The 20,014-nt window shown below is 37.5% G+C and overlaps 1 protein-coding gene across 3 annotated transcripts in view; it reads left to right on the forward strand.

The window, feature by feature from the left end:
- Positions 1-19,801, forward strand: part of NLK (nemo like kinase) — a 131,247-nt gene extending 111,446 nt beyond the window's left edge. For 2 of the 3 annotated variants that reach the window (XM_039341479.1, XM_039341470.1), the window contains 7 exons: positions 117-202; positions 1,685-1,894; positions 5,150-5,251; positions 8,614-8,700; positions 14,061-14,259; positions 15,300-15,393; positions 17,896-19,801. In XM_039341479.1, coding sequence (XP_039197413.1) covers positions 117-202; positions 1,685-1,894; positions 5,150-5,251; positions 8,614-8,700; positions 14,061-14,259; positions 15,300-15,393; positions 17,896-17,950 — 833 coding nt within the window. In that variant the 3' untranslated portion in view covers positions 17,951-19,801. Of the gene's footprint in view, positions 1-116; positions 203-1,684; positions 1,895-5,149; positions 5,252-8,613; positions 8,701-14,060; positions 14,260-15,299; positions 15,400-17,895 lie in introns of all 3 variants that reach the window. The other variant, XM_039341489.1, reaches the window with a different exon arrangement.
- Positions 19,802-20,014: the final 213 nt, after the last annotated feature.

Genomic DNA, 20,014 nt, shown 5'->3' on the forward strand with positions numbered 1-20,014 from the left:
CCCCTGGTATAAACAAATAATATTTTGGCTTCCAATATGTCAGTGTTTTCAAGCATAGACTTGATGCCACAGCTTGTTCTGATTCTGAACTTTTGTTCTGCTTTGCTTTTTTCTAGGCCTGAAATACTTACATTCAGCTGGTATTTTGCATCGAGACATTAAACCAGGGAACCTTCTTGTGAACAGCAACTGTGTTCTTAAGGTATTTTGGTAATGCCTGTATAAAATAGATAGCCTTTCTGAGTCCATGCAGAAAATCATTTGTGTGAAGACTTGCGTTTGCAATCTGTATAACCCAGATGTATTTAGTACAAAAACGGTGTACATTGCATTTCTCTGAAATAATCATAAACATTTTTCTATAATTTTATTAAATATTTTTAAAAGATTAAAAATGTATACAAACTAATATAGAGTGAGAAAAAGAAAAAAATGGATAGATGGAAAAGAAGTAAAAGAAAAATAGAACAGAAAGAAAAAAGATGCAAACAAGTAGCTTCACAGCAGTTTTAAATATAAATTGACCTCTTATTCTATGGTTACAACATAGCTCTCTTCTTTCTATAATCTATTCTAATCATTAAAACCATAACTCATGAAACAACCATAAATATTAATGAGTTTGAACTGGTGAAGAGCTGTCCCTATTTTAAAAACAGGATTTCATCAAATGCATTATTGACAGTATGATTACAACACTGAGAAGTGTTGTTAACCACTCACTTGCCATATTTCACAGCTATGTTTGTGTTCTGCTGGCATAAACAATTTCACGTAGTAGCAGAGGGAGAATTATATTTCTCCTCATCTCCTCCCCATAATAAATGTAAACAAAACAAACTTGTGCTTAAATGCCAGAGATGTTCCCTCATTGTAAATAAATACTCTCCGACTGAAGCCAATGACTTTTCTTTCCTGTTCACTGAGTAGCTTTTGGTGTTGGCATAGTTTGGTCTCTTTGCTACTCTAGGGGGAAAAAATGAGTGTTTACTCCAGCTTAAAGCATGATATGATTATTTTAATCTCTTCGTATTGCTACTTCTGAGAACATTAACTATACAATAGCTTGCTGCTACATGAGGCTAAGGACTCGCTGTTAAAAACAGCAAACTGGATTGTACTTTAGGAGCACTTACGATTGAATCTCGTTACATAGAAAATAACCTTAAGAACAACGAGAACTAGATTAGAATTCATTTTCATGATGCACAGTACTAATTTTCTCCCTGGCAAGATTCACGGCTCTTTTGTGTAGAGGAACATAATCTCACATAAGCCCCACCTGCTCTTCTAAGTGGGTACAGCCCAGATACAGGTAGACTTTATCTGCTTGCGGAAAGTAATCCTTGAAAGATCAGCACTGAGAAAATCCTAGGTAGAATATTGCCTGGTGTTAATTCAGCAGTCAAGACTGACTCAAAGAGAGAGACAGAAACAGAGAGACACACAGAGAGAGAGACAGACAGACACATACACACACACACACACACACACATACAGAGAGAGAGAGAGAGAGAGAGAGAGAGAGAGAGAGAGAGAGAGAGAGAGAGAGAGAGAGAGAGAGAGAGAGAGAGAGAGAGAGCGAAACAGACACACACAGAGAGAAAAATGACCAGGATGTTATATCGGAATTCTTCTCCCTACCCTTACTGTTTATAACACTGGCAAACCTTTACTTTTTCAGATCTGTGATTTTGGCCTAGCCAGGGTGGAAGAATTAGATGAATCTCGTCATATGACTCAGGAAGTTGTTACTCAGTATTATCGGGCTCCAGAAATCCTGATGGGAAGCCGTCACTACAGCAATGCTATTGACATCTGGTCCATAGGCTGTATATTTGCCGAACTGCTGGGGCGAAGAATATTGTTTCAAGCTCAAAGCCCCATTCAGCAGGTATAAAGGTGCCTTGCTTTTAATGCAATAGATCTGGCAATTACTCCCTCCTAAAGGGTTGGATTGCAACTGCCAACATGCTCAGTCATCATTCAGCATATGGGGGGGGCACTAGAATAAGGAAAAGTATTTCTATATTTGGTGGTTTTAAGGGTGGCTGCTTGGTGTTTGGTGTGTGTGTATATGCACGTGCGCACACATAATCTTTACTTTTTATACTAAGAAATTGTGGTTAACCATTAGAGACCTAATGATTTAAATGAGTTTGTTTAATTATTATTTTAGCCATATGACCATGAGATGTTTCTCTTCCTTTTTTTCTGGGGCCCCACTTCTTATCCAGGAATAACAAAGTTGCATTTGCTTATCTGATCAATTCCAGTGCAATCTTTTGAGGTAGACTGTCATCATTCTCGGGTGACAGATGGGGAATGGAGGTTGAGTTAAAAGCCCACTCAAGACCGCCCATCTCGTCCAGGAATTGCGAGGACAAATGTGGGTGGTTATCTTTAGCATGTTGAAAATGCTTCTTAAAAATTTGAATTAGCTAGAAAAGTGAGATGCTATTTTGGAATCTTTTTGTAAAATATTTAAATTGGGGGGATAATAGAGTTGTACAGCTTTGATAGCTATTCTTTTCCTCCCCCCCCATTCCAGTAATTTATTTATTATTATTGATTAAACAAGTTTATATAGCTGCTCAACTCACACATTGGTGACGCACCTTACAATAATCAGTGATCTCTAAATTGAGGGTGAAGTTGCAAATCGTTTTGCATTTTAACAAAACAAATTGTAATTTAGTCTAATTGAGAATGAGATTGCTTTTGTTTTGTTTTGTTTTGTCAGATTAAGACTGGAAAACTGCTATAGCTGGGCATGGATGTGAAGATTTTGTAACGATATGTCAGTTGATTAGGTTGCCCTAAAAAAACTTCCTCAGCACAACCCTTTTCATATTTGTCAGGATCTCCAACTATTGTGTCCGGGGATTCTGACAATCAGACAGCAGCACACCAGGGCTCTGCATAAATAAGTTTCAGTTACAGGATTTGATGTTTATGTTTTGAAGAAGCTTCCTAGGTTTAGTTGCATGCTTCTTGACCATGTCTCATATGTATGTTGTTTCATGTTCTATGTTTCATCTTTACCACAAAAAAAAACCCTTTGTGAGGCAGGTAATTTCTGCTCTGTGTTATCAAAAACCAAGGCCAAGAGATTTTGTAAAGCATATTCCAATTAACAACCTATAGCCATTGATTCAAAGCTCAGTGCCTGACTACTGATCTTTTGTCTCCAGTTTTCTGTTATATTTTGATAGGAATCGTTTGTCTGTGTAAGCTTTATTTATCCTAATGATCTTAAATGGATCTATATATGTTCTATTGTGGCCTCGTCACATTAATTTCTCAGAAATACAGTTTGTTGAAAGGATCAGAGATTTGAATTTACAATTGTCAGGATTCTCCAGGCATCTAGAATAAATAGAGGTTAAATAGAGGAGGTTGCCTGCCAATTAAGTAGTCTCCAGCGGCTTTCCTCTATTAATCCTGTCTTCTAAGAGAGAGGCAAGTGGCTATTAGAGAAAAGATACAGATAGTCCTCACTTAGTGACCATTTGAAGTCACAACAGACCCCAAAGTTGAAGTTCTGATGTCCACCCTCACCCATCTCATTTGGGGCACTTGGCAACTAGCCTACATTTACAGCCATTGGCAGTAGCCCAGGATCACATGACTGCAATTGATGATGGTTTTTTTTTTTTTTTTTTTTTTTGCTGGAAACCAGTGTTTACCTCTGGGTTTTGGCAAAAAATGATGGGTTCGCTTCATGATTGCAGCATTCATTTAATGACTGCAGCATTCACTTAACAACTACCACAAAATAATGTCATAAAATCAGATCCGTCACATAATGACCTGCTTAACGAGCAGCCTGATTTTTGACTATCATTTGGGTTCAGTTACGCTTGTAAGTCAAGGACGACTTGTATTATTCTGTGCTAATGGCCAAACTACAGAGTTTTCTCAGTAGACACATTTGTATGCCTTTATTTATTTATTATTTATATAGGGTTCATATAGCTGCCCACTCAGAATGCAGTTTTAAGCAGCTAACAGTTTATGTTTAGGAAAACATAAACAGCAAATAGAAATAGAAATCCATAAAAACACATCACACACCAGAAACAACTCACTTGTAAAGGTTTATGTGCTGTCCTGACTCAGAGCCTGTGAAGAAATGGATCTTCAATGCCTTTTTGAGGACCAGCAGAATTGGGGCCATCTGAATCTTGAAGGGAGATGCCATTCCATAAGGCAGTCACAGTGACACCAAAGACAAATTCCTAGGTTCCATCAAATGACTCTGCTTAGGGTCTGAAGCATGCCAATCATGGTTTTGCTGGATAGGCAGAGATGGGCCTACAAATATTTTGACCTGGGCCACAGAGGGCTTTGAAGGTGACCCGTAGCATCTTAAATTGCACATGGAAGTCAGTTGGTCACTAGTGCATCAGTGTACTACTCTTGCTGCTGCATTCTGGGCTAGCTATAGCTTCCAAATTGTCTTCAAGCATAAAATATGAAGTTTGTTGTGGTCTTTTGGGTTTTTAATAATATTTAAAAGTATTTGTTTGTCTACTGCTTTTACTATTATCTTTATGGTTTCATTGCATTTGTTGCTTCTGTATAAAGAGATTGTAAAGCTTCTTGAGGTATTACTTAGGTCAGAGGCTGTTACAGGTAGTCTTTGACTTTCAACTATTTGTTTAGTGACTGAAATTACAACAGCACTGAAAAAAGTGACTTATGACCATTTTTCATACTTAACGACCATTGCAGCATCCTCATGGTCATGTAATCAAAATTCACATGCTTGACAACTGGCTCATATTTGTGACAGTTGCAGTATCCCAGGTGTCATGTGATTACCTTTTGCCACTTTCTGACAAGCAAAGTCAATGGGGAAGCCAGATTCATTTAACAACTGCAGTGGTTCACTTAACAACTGTGATAAAGGTTGTAAAATGGGGCAAAACTTACTTAACAGCTGTCTTGCTTAGCAACAGAAATTTTGGGCTGCCTGAATATAAAACCTATACACGCATGCACACATATATGTACCCTTGCCCAGTTTCAAAGAATACCTACAAGTAGTGAGGAAACAGACAGGGTAGTCATATTTTTATATTGGAGAGATATATTGCAGTATAAAATAAAATTGGAGTGCTGGTTTATTTTTTCATTTCTACAGTTGGATTTGATCACCGATCTTTTGGGGACACCGTCACTGGAAGCAATGAGGACAGCTTGTGAAGGCGCCAAGGCTCACATACTCAGGGGTCCTCATAAACAGGTAGAGTGATTACTTTCTAATTTGGAGAATTTGGTAACGCCAGAGCCTTTTAGTTATGTGATGACAACTTTTAATTTTCAATCTAAGAGCAATAACAGATTGAGGATTCATACTGGGATAGCCACAAAGCAATTTATCTCAGCTATGTAGAACTGAAAATTAATATGTGGTGCTCTCTTTTTTTTGTGGAAGTTAAATTTTTGATGCAGAGAATAAGTGTGGCTGTTTGGCCTAAGGAGAGTGGAACTGCTATATGTAATACTAAAAAGCCAAGCTAAGGAAAAGAGATCTTTTTTGCATTCCTGGGCATTAAGTACAGCCTATGAACCAATTACAGAGGCTAAATTAGACTTAAATGACCCACTTATCTTAGTTTGGAAAGCTGCTACCAGGGACCTAATTTTAGCCATAACCTCAATTTCTTTTATCATCTCTGTTTTGGGTATTTCAGCCAAAAGTATGAAATCAAATATAATGGCTGGAGATAATAAAATAGATGTGTAATATTTACTTTAGGATGTCACCTATTTTGTTTGAGTAACTATTGTTCTGATAGAACTTCTTCTTAACAGGAAGTTCTGATATGTAATAATTGAAAATATTTGCAGCACAAAAATACTGTTTTCATTATATTTCACAGTATGATGGAAACTGTATATATGCATACCTAACTTTAAAAAACATAAGGAATAAAGTGATTTTGGCGTGTTGGAAAAGGCCTATGAACTCCTGCTGCAGCTTGAATTCTATTTAGAGTTGGGTGCGTGCAGCAGAGCCACAGGTAATAGAGATGTGGAATTATGCTCAAGGTTTTCTCAGTTATTCTTAACAGAATGGAGTACTTTGCATATGGAAACACAGTGGAGGGGCAAGAAGTGAGAGATGGAAAGAAAGGTTTTTTTTTTTTTCAAAATTTCATGGTATTTCAGAATTGTTCTGAGGTCTTGTTATAATCACCTGGTATAAGCTGGTCAGATTTGCAGTTACTGGAAATAAAGCCTTAAATCACTGCATGCAGAGTGTCCCAAGATCAGCTGATGGATTTTTCAATTTAAAAAGTAGTACTAATAAAGCTTTATTGTATTCTTTGTCACAATCAACAGTCTTGGCCTAACACAGCTTCATATGACATAGAACTGGTATAGAACAACTGTAGTGTTTGTGAAACACAGTGGGTCCTACTATCATCATTCCATAATATTCATTCTGACTAAAAAATTAGCCATGGTGTCCTTATATACATGCAAAACATCCCGTGAAACTCTATTATAAATCTTTACTCTGTTCTGTAATGCTAATGAGCATCTAACCTTTTCTGTTAATATTGTTACATAAATAGATAAGGCAAAAGTTTGATTGCTTTATTTCAAACTGAATATGTGCTGGTTCTGGGTTAGGTATAACATATTCCTCCCACATACCAATAACAATTAATCATCTGCCAATAATAGGAGAAAAATTATGTAATCATTTCTTTCTTGCTCCTAATGGTTTTTCCCAATTTGTGTACATATTACATCTATAATGCTTTCCTTTTTAGAATTTGCATTGGAAAGCAGGGGTTTTTTTAGAAGCACCACACTAAGAAAATAATAGTGTAGGAAGTGATGGAGAACAACCAGCTTCTAAGCTCAATATATTTTAATTTGCTTACTTTTTTTCTAACAAAAAGAACCAAGACAAATTTTACATTTGCATAAAGAGGTCAGGTCTATTTTTAGTTATGAACATTCCTTTTGACAAGATTATGGCATCCGTCCCTCTCAATTCCTGGCAAATAGATGGGGAAGAAATAGAGGTAGTGACAGATTTTATTTTCCTGGGCTCCAAGATCACCACAGATGGGGACTGCAGCTAAGAAATTAAAAGACGCTTGCTCTTGGGGAGGAAAGCTATGGCAAATCTAGACAGCATACTAAAAAGCAGAGACATCACCCTGCCAACAAAAGTGCATATAGTCAAGGCCATGGTTTTCCCAGTTGCAATGTATGGCTGTGAAAGTCGGACCATAAGAAAGGCTGAGCACCAAAGAATTGAGGCCTTTGAACTATGGTGCTGGAGAAGACTCCTGCGAGTCCTTTGGACTGCAAGGCGTTCAAACCGGTCAGTCCTAGAAGAGATCAACTGCGATTGCTCCTTAGAAGGCCAGATCCTGAAGTTGAAACTCAAATACTTTGGCCACCTAATGAGAAGAAAGGACTCACTGAAGAAGGGCCTAATTCTGGGAAAGATTGAGCAATAGAAGAAGGGGACGACAGAGAAGGAGGTGGCTGGATGGAGTCACTGAAGCAGTAGGCGTGAGCTTAAATGGACTCCAGAAGATGGTAGAGGACAGGAAGACCTGGAGGAACGTTGTCCATGGGGTTGCAATGGGTCGGACATGACTTCACAACTAACAACAACAACAAAGTACCTTTTGAATTTTGGAGGTCATGTTTTTCTCTCTTCATTCTAATGTAAAGTTCATCAAGCCCTTTAAGGCCTTAATCTCTCTATTCATTTACTATTTAGGAACAAATACTGAAATCAGTGAGTGTCATGGGGTCAAACAGCTAGAAGAGGAGAGAGGGCTCCTGTCCACTATTGACTATCTTTGGTTCAAGTTCCTCTATGTTAAAAATTCTAGGAATTTATTTTTTAATTTTTATTTATGAAATTTATTTGCTGCCCATTTCATGGTTCAGGTGACTCTGACTGGCTTACATCAAGACAAAACAACATGTAACACTTATAAATATAAAATGGATTAAATTTATAAAAATTAGAAAAATTAAGTTTTATTTTTAATCTGCTTGCCTGGAAATGCGTGCTGGACTTAACCTAACCTGTTTTGCTGAAAGAGCTTGCTAGACTAACTTGTCCTCTTCATTCATTTCCAAAACGGTTTTTTAAAAATTATTTAAAAAACAAAGCAAAACTCTGAACAGAATGTATTCAGCAATTTTTTTTTATTAAAAGTTTTACAAATTACAATATAAACCCACCCATCCCCTCCCCCCCTCCCCCACTTCCCAAAGCTGATTACAGGGTAACAAATAAACAAACATAATCTAGCTAACATAAACCAACTAAATTATCAATCAAAACCATAATACACTTTAACTCCTTCTCAAAACAAATATTAACAAATAAGACAAAAATAATAATACAATTAATACTGTTAATAATTATCTAAAATCTATTCAAAAGCAAGGTAATACTTTTCAGTTTCATACTTCTTCTGAATATAATTAATCCATCTTCTCCAAACCATAATATATCTTTTTTGTAATTTTAACTATGATTCAGGAAAGACAGTTGTTGCATTTTGGCATCTCAATTATTCGTATGAGGCTCAGTGCTTTTTCTCTTTCTTTTCACAGCCATCCCTTCCTGTCCTGTATACATTATCCAGCCAAGCTACACATGAAGCCGTTCATCTCCTTTGTAGGATGTTGGTCTTCGATCCAGTGAGTTGATGCTTTGTGTTATATATTTAAAATAGAAAAAGGAGAGGCCTGGTGATAAATATAGCAAAATATATATCATGGTCCTTAAAGTATGCAGAAAAGACTTGAGAAGCACGTGGCAAAGAACATGGCAAATAACAGCAAAAATATCCAAAGATGTGTCAGAGGAAGATAGAAAATAGAAAAAAAGCAGAATAGCTTAATGAATTCTTGATTCTGTCTGTCGTCAATGCTGAGGGCATAGGACAAATACTAATACTGTCTGAGCTTGGTTATTGCTTGCGTATGTGTCATTGCTCAACTAGGTAGGATCATCATGGCTGCAAGCAAACAACCAAGCTCAGAGAGTATCAAAGACTCTAGATTCAACCCTGAGCTACATACTGTATATGAAATAAAGAAGAGGAATCAATGATATATGCAATGGTGTTCCTAAGAATTCACATTAGGACCAGTGTTTTTTAACTTTAAGTATCAGAAGTTAGGGGTGAATAAGGAATTGACCTTATTTGGTATTTGCTGATACTATCAAACCAATAGGGGAACAAATTTTAAAAAAAGGAATTGTCTCCACATATGATTGATAGGCTTCAAAATGCAGTTCAGGGTATGTGCAAAATGATACATGCTGGCAGAGAAGTCTTTACTACAACTGTATTTTGATACAATTTGTCCTAGAACTTGATTTATTTTTTTCTTGTCAGAAAATACTTCAAAACTTTAAAAAGTTTCTTTTGCAGAGTCAGTATAGAAAAGTTATCCAAATCACTCTTCTTGTTTGTTAATTTTATGTTCCTTTTAATTATTAAAATATCAACCAGTTTAATCTGTGTATGCAATGTATTATCTTTTTTCATGTTCTTGTAGCTTGTCATTTTTAAATCCACATTCAAATCAATTTCAGTTCTGTATTATCTCTTTTCTATAACATCACTTATACATCATCTATGATGATAGACATTCTTAAAATTAACTTCTGAGTCCATTCTTCATAAATATTCTTCAAAAATTCCAATGTTAAAATATTTTGCTCCATTCTATGTTGACTCATTAAGTATTCTTCTCCTTTAGTTGTGATCTTTCATTTCTTCTAGTTCGCTTTAGTGTACTATCCAATCATTTTTTCCTAAAGAATCTAAACAACAGCAATTTTCCACAGGAAAGATTATTATAATTATATATTAATTCTAATTCTTATAATTCTTTTCAGAGTCTTATTTCAAATCCATCTGGACTCTTAGCCCATTTTTAACTTTCCAAAATCAACACTCTAAACACTTTTCTGCTGTCTATTCCAAAAAGTTAAAAAAAATTTGAGTTATTAAACTTATACTTGAAATTTCTTTCACTAAGAAGGAGACTCACCCAGTGAATGAGATAAAAGCATGACATTCTGCAGGTTCTTAGTAGTTGAAAAGCAGTTTTTTTTTTAAACAAAGCTATTCCAAAACTGATTAAGAAATGAGGCTTGGTCAAACTTTGTGTCCATATAGGCTACGTTACAAATGGGGGCTAAGATGGAATCCCTTGAATCCAGCTGCACGACTCATAAGCCGACTGAAAAAAACTTTGGTTTCTGCAGCCTACTCCCAAAGAGCAGCTATGCAAAGTACTTGTGGCAATCTCACGATCTCTCCTTTCTCTGGAGCGATTTTGCCAGCCACAATCCATCCAGCCTCCAATCTCGGCCATAAATACTGTCCCCAGTCCTTCAGGGAATCTAGCTCATCCTGTCTTCATTAGAAGTCTCCCTGCAGCAGTATTTAAGATCTAGCTCTACTGAATGAAAATTGGAAAGATAAAATTACAATTGTACACTAGCAAAGTTCAAAGACAATAAAAGATGATATATAGGTCCAGATTCTTACCTGTGAGACAAGGAAGTGGTTATAGGTAAGAATATATAGTGTGGCTCATAATACTTTGCCTCCTATTATTCTGGCAATAAAAGAGATTACAGTAAAGGCAGGAAGTCCTCTTTTAGTGTGTGTCATACATGAACTACTATTTTAGTAGCAAAAGGAAGATTTTTAATTGACTCAGCTCTTTTACATTATTGGAGCTTGGACACATTGTGTTTTCAGTTTCCTCTTACTGTCTTGTTCATGAGCTCCCTAATTTTATCCAGTGAATGCACTCTTTAAGATATTCACAAAGATTGAGCAAAAACTGCATCTCTTTAAGACAGATGGTTCTCGTTTCCAACCAGCTGGCCACAAAGGGAAGAAGGATTCTATTTTCTGAAGAGGTTTGATGAGTCCCATCTCATGAATCCCATGTCACTTTGACAGGGTAACAGTGTTGTCACATTTGTTTGCCTGTGTGGCCGCTTGCCAAGTTGCAGCAAGTTCACTTTCCATCCTGCTATTCTTGCGGGAATGCCATGCCTTTTTTATTGGTGCTGAAACCTTTGCACTGGACTTCTCTTTTTCTGCTTCGGTGAAGCTTTCCCCAGCAAGCTGTCCTCAGATGTCTTAGACTTCTGCTCTGAACAGTCATGCTGAAAAGCATCAACATTCATTATACTAGCAAACTTCCCTCATGAGAGAATCCTTTTACTTTTCCCATACTCCTGGACGAGCAGTTCACAGAACAGAGGGGTTGTTTTTCTTCTCTGAAAACTCTACTTCATCTGCAGATCTAGAAAGGAAAATGTAATGTCTGTTTCCCTGTGGACAGCCCTGGAAGGAAGAGATGATGTGAACGCTTTAAAGAAATTGGGAATCTTCTTCGTCTTTTCTGCCTCTCTTAGGCACGCAGTTTATTTTCCAGAATAAAGGCTGTTTTAAAGCTAGTGAAGAACTGAACTATATCTTTGGGGCAGAAAGGTCTTATTATAAAGCCAAATTCTACTTTCTTATCTATTTCCCCAATATTCAGCATAATGAATAATTCCATGCCTTTATTTGTGCAGCACACTGTACTACATTTCTACATTCACATCAGCCTTAGGCTTTGCACAAAGTGTTACATATTGGTAGAAGTCTTGCACAAACATCCCTTTTCAGAGCTTTAGTCTTTTGCCAGCAGCATTTTCTGGAGACCACAAAGGCCAGATCCTACAACTTGATTTTTCCATGAGTCTCTTAAGCTGTGGCTGCTTACATTTCAAAAACTTACCATGTTCCTGATGGCAGATGATCTGCCAGGCAATTATAATGTTCTCTTACAGCCAGTTCTCCCTGCATTCCACATAGTGTCCCAAGTGATAATTGTGATGGGATTTCTCAAATACAGCATGAATACGTGATTGCAAGAATGAGCAGGAAGTAACATAGCTAAGAGGTAGAGCGTATATTTTGTATTGTATGCAAAAGGCAGCAAAGTTCATTCCTGTTATACCAATTCTCATCTTTTTAAAAGAGAATGGCATAACAATATACAGGTAATCCTCAACTCTGCTGCCCAGAGGGACAGAACACAACCCTGGTACCAGGCACTGGGAGGCATCTTCCCCTAAAAACCCCACCCACCCATCAAAACATCCTATGCCTGTTACCACCTGAATGTACTGACCTGCCCTAAGACCTCCAGTGCATTCCTTTCCTTCCACCAAATCCGGTCTCCTGGCTAGGGATCCCTCCACCCACTCATATATCTCAGCTACCCTCCTACCAGTTCAGGGGATACAGCTGAGCCTCTGCTTTGCTTTAGCTCTTAGCACCATCAAACCCACTCCCATCCAACTGCTACTAAGTTAAAGGGAAAGTTTTCCCCCTGTCCAGTTGTGACTGACTCTAGAGGGTGGCGCTTATCTCTGTTCCTTAGCCAGGGGAGCCGGCGTCATCCGAGGCAATTCCTGTGGTCATGTGACCAGCATGCACAGAGTGCTGCTACATTCCCACCGAAGTAGTACCTATTTATCTACTCACATTCGCATGCTTTCAAACTGCCAGGTGGGCAAGAGCTGGGCAAGTAACGGGAGCTCACCCCGTTGCACAGCATTCGGGTCTTGAATCCAGGCTATCAGCTTTCCAGTTCATTAGTTCACCCTTTTAAACACTGAGCCATCACACCCTCTAGGTTAGCAGTATTTAAATATAAGAAGGTTTTCTAAGTGACGATAGGCCTATGTGCGCTTCAAAAATAATTTCAGTAGAGCACTTTGGCCTTCTCACGAATTCAGCAGTTCTCTGCTAATCATTAATGTCAACTCATGCAGTTACTCTTGAAACGGATCCAATTTTTTTTCAGGCTTTCATGGAAACCTGTGAAAAGGCAGTCTGCTTTAATGACTAGCTGGGCTGTGTGTGTGTGTGTGTGTGTGTGTGTGTGTGTGTGCGTGCGTGCTGTAGTTTTGCTGGCGATTTGTGCTCTAGGGGCCAGGGACCGAAGGAATACTGTTGTCAACTTCATTTCTGAAATGGCAACAAAAAAAGTATTGGCTTTTTAATAGTTGGTTCTATCTAAAACAGATTCGGGGCAGGCAGGGATAGCTTCTTATTGAAATACGTTAGTCTATGGCAAAATAATACATTTTGTTCTGCTCTGAAATACAGCTGCTATTCTTTGATGGGTTTATCAGATTTAAATTGGGAGAGAGGGGGAGGAACTAGGACTGAGAAACCCAGTTCACACGCTTCCTAAAATGCATGTCTTCCTTTGAAGCTTTATCTCTCCCTCTCTTAGAAAAATCACTGTAAAAATTCTAGCAGCGTCACCAAATCGCATTTCCATATCAATTGCCCAGCACCTGCAGGTAGAAAAAGAGGCTGCTTTATTTCTTCTCTCACTGTTCAGTTCCCTTTTGGTATAGCAACAGGAGAATCCGTTTCTATCACACCTGCTTCTCCCTCTGTATCTGCCAGGTACCTCAGCTGATCTGGGTCGGCCTGAACAGCAGTTGATCACAACAGGCAGCAAGAGGTGATTTGTGGTGAAGCAGGCCAGAGGGAGTGTAGCATGTGCAGCAAAGCCGAGCAAGTTTTGACAGATAGCTAAGCCCGACTGTCTTTCTCCAGCCTTGTTAAGGAGAGAGGCTGGTGGATGCCTTGCCAGCTCCCTCATTGACTTTGGCAGCAATACTCAGAGTCATGTACTGGTGAGAGGGGCAGCAAATAAAACATATCAGTGCCTACTTAAGACACCACATACTCTGTAAATAGGGTTAGTGCTATTTGCTGGTATGTAAATAAATAAATACACTCATGCAGTATAAAAAAATACTTCAGTTAAAACAATGCTGAGTTTTTCAAGTGAACACTGCCTCCTAATGGTTTCACTTGTCAAACATGAAAGTTAGAAAAAATTTATCACGGAGTTTGTAATCTCTCTACATGCACATATATGTATGTATGTATGTATGTATATGATAAACTAAAATCTATATGCAACAATCATTTGTATTTTTCTGTATTCAGTCCAAAAGAATATCCGCTAAGGATGCCTTAGCTCATCCATATCTTGACGAAGGGCGTTTACGATATCACACCTGTATGTGCAAATGTTGTTTTTCAACGTCTACTGGAAGAGTTTACACCAGTGATTTTGAACCCATCACAAATCCTAAATTTGATGATACTTTTGAAAAGAACCTTAGTTCTGTCCGGCAGGTTAAAGGTCAGTATTTTAAACTAGGAAATACCATCCTTTGCATTATTTAGCAATAATGTACACTTGGGATAAATATACATTTCTGTCATTTATGCATTTACTATATACATATTTATACATATTTGTTTGCTTAATACACTTGTATCTCATCAAGTCAGGAAAAGGGCAGTACATCCATTCTTCAGTATTTGCATGGAAAAAATATTTTAGATGGGAAATTTGAGATTTATGAAATGAATTTTTTTTTCATAATTCTTCAATCACAGAAGATTGCTGATAGTTTAGATTTTAGATTAGTCCCTTTCTCTCAGCCCAAGCAACCATACCAGGTTGTTGCTGTGGAGAAAATGGGACACAGCGCTGGGTATGTCACAATGAATTCTGCAAAATAAAGCAGGTTATGAATCTAATAAATCAGTGGTTCTCAACCTGTGGGTCGGGACCCCATTTGGGGTCGAACGACCATTTCACGGGGGTCGCCAAACAAGGCTGTCCGCCATTTTTTCCCCTTTTCTTTGGCCACGCCCCTGGCACCCAGTGATATATAAGTGGTTGGGGGTCACCACAACATGGGGAACTGTATTATGGGGTCGCGGCATTAGAAAGGTTGAGAACCACTGTAATAAATAAATATGCAAAACAAAACTTTTATTTTTCTTTAAGCATAGGATGCACATGGTATGGGAGGAAAGAAAGTAGAAAGCCAGTTTGTGCGATCCTTATGGAAAATTCAGTCTGAAGTGAATTAAACTTTTTGCATTTTATTACAATAAACTGATTCACTGCAGAAATTAGTATGTGTTAGAATGTGAACAATTTTATTGCAAATTTATAGCAGATGTATTTCCTAAATGCACAGTATATATGTTGGTATTAATTTGTTTACAGCATTCCACATGGAATCCCTAGTGATTTACAAAAAGCTAAATATAAATTTATAAAAATGTGTCCTCACCACAAATCACTAGTAAACAATATCCTGTTTTGTATAATTTTCATTGGAAAGCATGAATTTGGATTTTTTTTTCCTCCTCCTTTTTTTCCAGAAATAATCCATCAGTTCATTTTGGAACAGCAGAAAGGAAATAGAGTACCTTTATGCATCAATCCACAATCTGCTGCTTTTAAGAGCTTTATTAGGTAACTGTATGTAATCACTTCTGATATTCATTTATTTCCTTAATGGTGAAACATTTTTTTAATGTTTGAATTAAGGACCCCTCCAGTAACATTACCTGCATGCCTGATTTGTTAAGAATGCTTTAACATTTTGAATGATAGATTTTTGTGGGATCCTTGGTGCTCTCTGAGCTTGGTTGTTCTCTTGCAGATATTTCATTACCAAACTAGATAACATCAGCAATGCTAGACCACAAGTTCTGATGATGTTACCTAGTTTGTTTTCTTGCAGATGTTTCATTACCAATCAAGCACAGAGAGCACTATAAAGACTCACAATCCTGAGTTGCATATGTTCTCTTCTACTGCTAGTTTTTATGTTAACCAAAAGCAGCCAAAATGCGGCATGAAAAGAATTAAACAGTAGATTGCTGTCTTGGAATTTTTTGTCTGTCTGTAATCTCCTTTGGATGAATAAAGAAGTAAGAATTTTCCATTGTGGCTATTTCATCCCATGGAACCAGCTATCCCTTAGCAGATCACAGCCTAGTATTCAAGCCATTATCTTCCTGTCTAGTTGTGGAGGAAGAGCATTCAAGCTTCTGCATCATTGGTGTTGAATGGTGCAATATATATGGTAATTTGATGTGAGCAAGGGAAAAACACTCGTCCCCTTAAAGTTTAGAGTCGAAATTTAAACTCAGGCAAAAATCAATATAGGAAAGTAAAGTAACAATACAGTTTGTTTAATTTAGATCAGGGGTAGACAACCTTGGCTTTTTTATGACTCGTGGACTTCAACTCCCAGAATTCCTGAGCCAGCATGGCTTAGCATGGAAACCTCTCCCTTTCTCCTCAGCATAGCTGGCTCAAGAATTCTGGGAGTTGAAGTCCATGAGTCATAAAAGAGCCAAGGTTGCCTACCCCTGATGTAGATGGAGCAAGCAATCTACATTCCATGGATAATTTCATGCAATCTTCAGCCTTATTTCACAATCCTTGTGCAAGAGAGAAAGCAGAAAGGGAGAGTTCCAGTTACTTCAGTCCTACCCAGCAATACTCAGGAATATGATTTTTGACTTGTCTATCTCTGTTTAAACAACTATATCCCCTTTTTAAGTGGGTAAACCTCAAGATGGCTTATAATAAATTACACATAAGAGAAGTGTACTCCAAAATACTCTATCCTGTCAGCAGTTGGTCCTTTCACAATAGCTGAGGACACTGGGCGTAGTCCTAATTAAAATATTTAGTATTAATTGTTGTTGAGGTCTAAGTGCAAAGCTTCACAAAACCAATGGGAGAAGAATTATTTAAATAACCGAGAACCATAGTGGTTCCATTTAGAATCTTTAAATTAGAGTTCTCTCCTAAGGGGGAAGCAAAAGAATGTAGGCAGAGACATGAGGGACTTTTCCTAAGATAGAATATATGAAAAGAATGAAGATACTGAAGAAAAGAACATAAAATGGATGCTATGTGCCCTAAACCACAAAAATTGAGGACAAACTGGGTTTTGATTAGAGACAAGAGGACTGAACTGTGATAAAAGGACCTGGGAGAAACTAGTCATGATCTTGGCAGGAGATGACGAAGCCATGAATCTAGTGTTTTTTTTAATTTATTTACTATTTATTTATTCAATTTCTATAGTTGCATCTCAACTAAGTGACTCTGGGTGACTTACAATTCTAAAAGTATAAAACCATTAAAACAATTAAAAACAATAAAAGTATAAAACATCAAAAAATAAATACATAGAGCAGCCAAGATAGTTAACCAACCAACAAACGGGGGCCTTAACACGTTCCAAACCCCAGGCTTAGATACATGGCCAAGTTTTTAAAGCTTTACAAAAAAGCCAACAGGGTTGGGGCCATTCTAATCTCAGAGGGGAGAGGATTCTACAAAGCAGGGGCTACAGCAGAGAAGGGGTTTTTTTGCCAATCAGCCCTCTTTGGCTAACGGGATCAACAGCGTGCCCAGTCTGTTGAATCCAACTGGACAGGTAGAGACACTTGGAAAAAGACAGTCCCTCAGGTAACCCAGTTAGGCTTTAAAGGTGAAAACCAGAAGCATACTAGTAACCAATGCAGCTCATATCTAAGTGGTGTTACTAGTGCCATCCATCATTTACTGCCCACACAGCTGCATTCTGCACCAGTTGAAGTTTCCAAATGCTCTTCAAGGGTAGCCTCATGTAGAACGCATTGCAGTAATCTAAAACATTGCTGCATGTTGCAGTAATCTTAGGAAGAGAAGTGGGAAGAGCCTTACTTTGCCCCAGGATGCCTTATTCTCCCTAAGCTTCTGCTTTCACTCCCCTATGGGCAAAGCAGAAAAGTATCTTTCTTTCTCAAGCTAGAAATTCTCATCCTCCTGGGTTGAAAGGGCTTCGGGTTTCATGGTGATTTTTTAAATTGGATTTATGATTAAATTTGTGTGTGTGAGTTCTTAGCATTCTCTGTGCCCCTCCAACCTCTTGAGGGGGAAAGTTGATCTTCTCTGTTTATTGCTTTCCAGTTCCACTGTTGCTCAGCCGTCTGAGATGCCACCATCTCCACTGGTCTGGGAATGAAAGTGGAAGATACAGTATACTACTGAAGACATAATGTAGCTTTCCACTGGATTCTGGGATTTGCAATTCTGGAGATTTAATCATGCTTGTACTGTAATTTTACTAATGAAGTTTTAAATTAACAACCACTATCCTTGTATGTTATACAAATAAGAGTTAGTAAAATGTTAACTAGGCTTTTAAATCCTGTCAAAGGTGGGGTTGTGCTTTTAGAAAAAAAAAAAGTATATATTTTATCCAGGGTTGCACCTTTTTTTTTAAAAAAAAATTTATGAATTGTAGTGCAGCTGTGAATCTTGCTTGGCTCAGAACAAAAAGAAAAAAGATTGAACCAATTTGTTTTTCTTCAGTTTTAAAAGTGAAATTGTATAAAAGGACAAGCTATTTTGATATTGAACCATTCCTGAAGAATTGGGACTTTTGCTTGAAAAACAAAACAGGGAATACAAAGCTTAATCATGACCAATCATAAAGCCTCATCAGAGGGCAGTGCCCAAGCGTGAGTGGGCAAGGTCACCTGGTGGTCACATCCATCTCCATAGCTTCTCCCTAGCAAAGGGGTGACCACGCCTGTGTGCTGTTTTCCAGTCTGATTTTGTGAGTAGAGAGAATGAGTTTTGACTAGGAGAGAAAAGTGTCTTTTCCTTTGAACCCCTCCCGAGTTATAAATAAATATATATATATATATATATATTTAATCTATTTTTATTAGAAGCTTTTTCTGCTCTTTTTCTTACATGAACCATCCCTTTCTCTTCCCTTCCCTCTGCCCCAGCACACATTCCATTTGGGGGCTATTTAAAAAAAAAAATCTTGATATCCATTGCCATGGAGAGAAAGAGTGTGTGTGTGAGAGAGAGAGTGCGCATGAGAAAGTAGTTTACACATTTTTAGATCTGTGAAACTTGGTGATTTCTTTTTTTTTTAAATCCTGCACTGGACAGTTGGATGAAAAAGAAATGAAAAAAAAAATAGTGGGGGAAAGCACATAGGGAATTATGTTAATTGTATTTGTGTCATTAGGCAAAGCTGTGGAAGTCTTGAAATGTCACAGTAGTAAATAACTTTTATTACTTTTTGGCTAATTCCTTTTTGTGTGTGTTCTGTTCAAACACTGAATTATTCTGTGCATATGTATATATATATATGAACACAAATTGAAGGCCTCTACCTCCTGGAAGTATACAACATGGCTTGTTTACCTCCACCTGATTTTTTTTTTTTTTTTTTTAGTCCAGTGTGGAGACTTGAAACTTGAATGTCCCTTCCAACTTTTATATTTAAAAAAAGGCAAGAAAAATTGAAGACTGTTTTTCAACTGTACAAAGAAATAACAAATGGTCTTGAATTTTTGAATGTTGGTCTGGGATATTAAAAAAATTAAGAGAAACCTTGGTGTTTGTCATGGACAATTAACTGTTAAAGTTATTGTAAGTTATCTGTATTTAGCAGAGTATTTTCAGGAAGGGTGATCTGAATTGGAACTGGATTCTATTAGTTTACGTTTTTGGAAGTTTTAACTTCAATGAAGTAGTCATTTTGCTGGGGGAAAGAAGACAAATTTTGAATTTCTCAAACAAAGATGCTGAAATATCTTTGTTTTTTTGTGTGGCTCCTGAGAATTTAAAGCAAACAAAACCAACTGCAACATTTCAATGAACTTGAATGAGAATCGTGTTTTTAACTTAAAAAGAGCCCATGAAGACACTGGTATGAAAGGTAAAATCTCAGAGGTTGGTCTGTTAAATGTGGCACACTTGCGGGTCACTTTGTACAATGTAGATTTTGAAGTACAGTGGTGAAAACATTAAATGTGACATTTGAAACAAATAAGCAAACAAACTTCCATGACTATGTCGTTGTTGTTGTTGTTTTTCTGTCCTTCTACTGATTTGGGGCATGTGTGAATCTCTTGCTGATTCAACTCATTAATAATGGATTTGGACTCTTCCAGAGATTTGTTATATAAAGCTGCATTTAAAGAAGGCCATTGAGGGGGTCATAGAGAGCTGGTTGAAAAACTGGAATTTCTGATTACTTACATTATGACTGACATTCCGGGGT

Source organism: Crotalus tigris, unplaced genomic scaffold, assembly GCF_016545835.1.
Source record: "Crotalus tigris isolate CLP2741 ecotype Arizona unplaced genomic scaffold, ASM1654583v1 scf7180000017550.10884619, whole genome shotgun sequence".
NCBI lineage: Eukaryota > Metazoa > Chordata > Lepidosauria > Squamata > Viperidae > Crotalus > Crotalus tigris.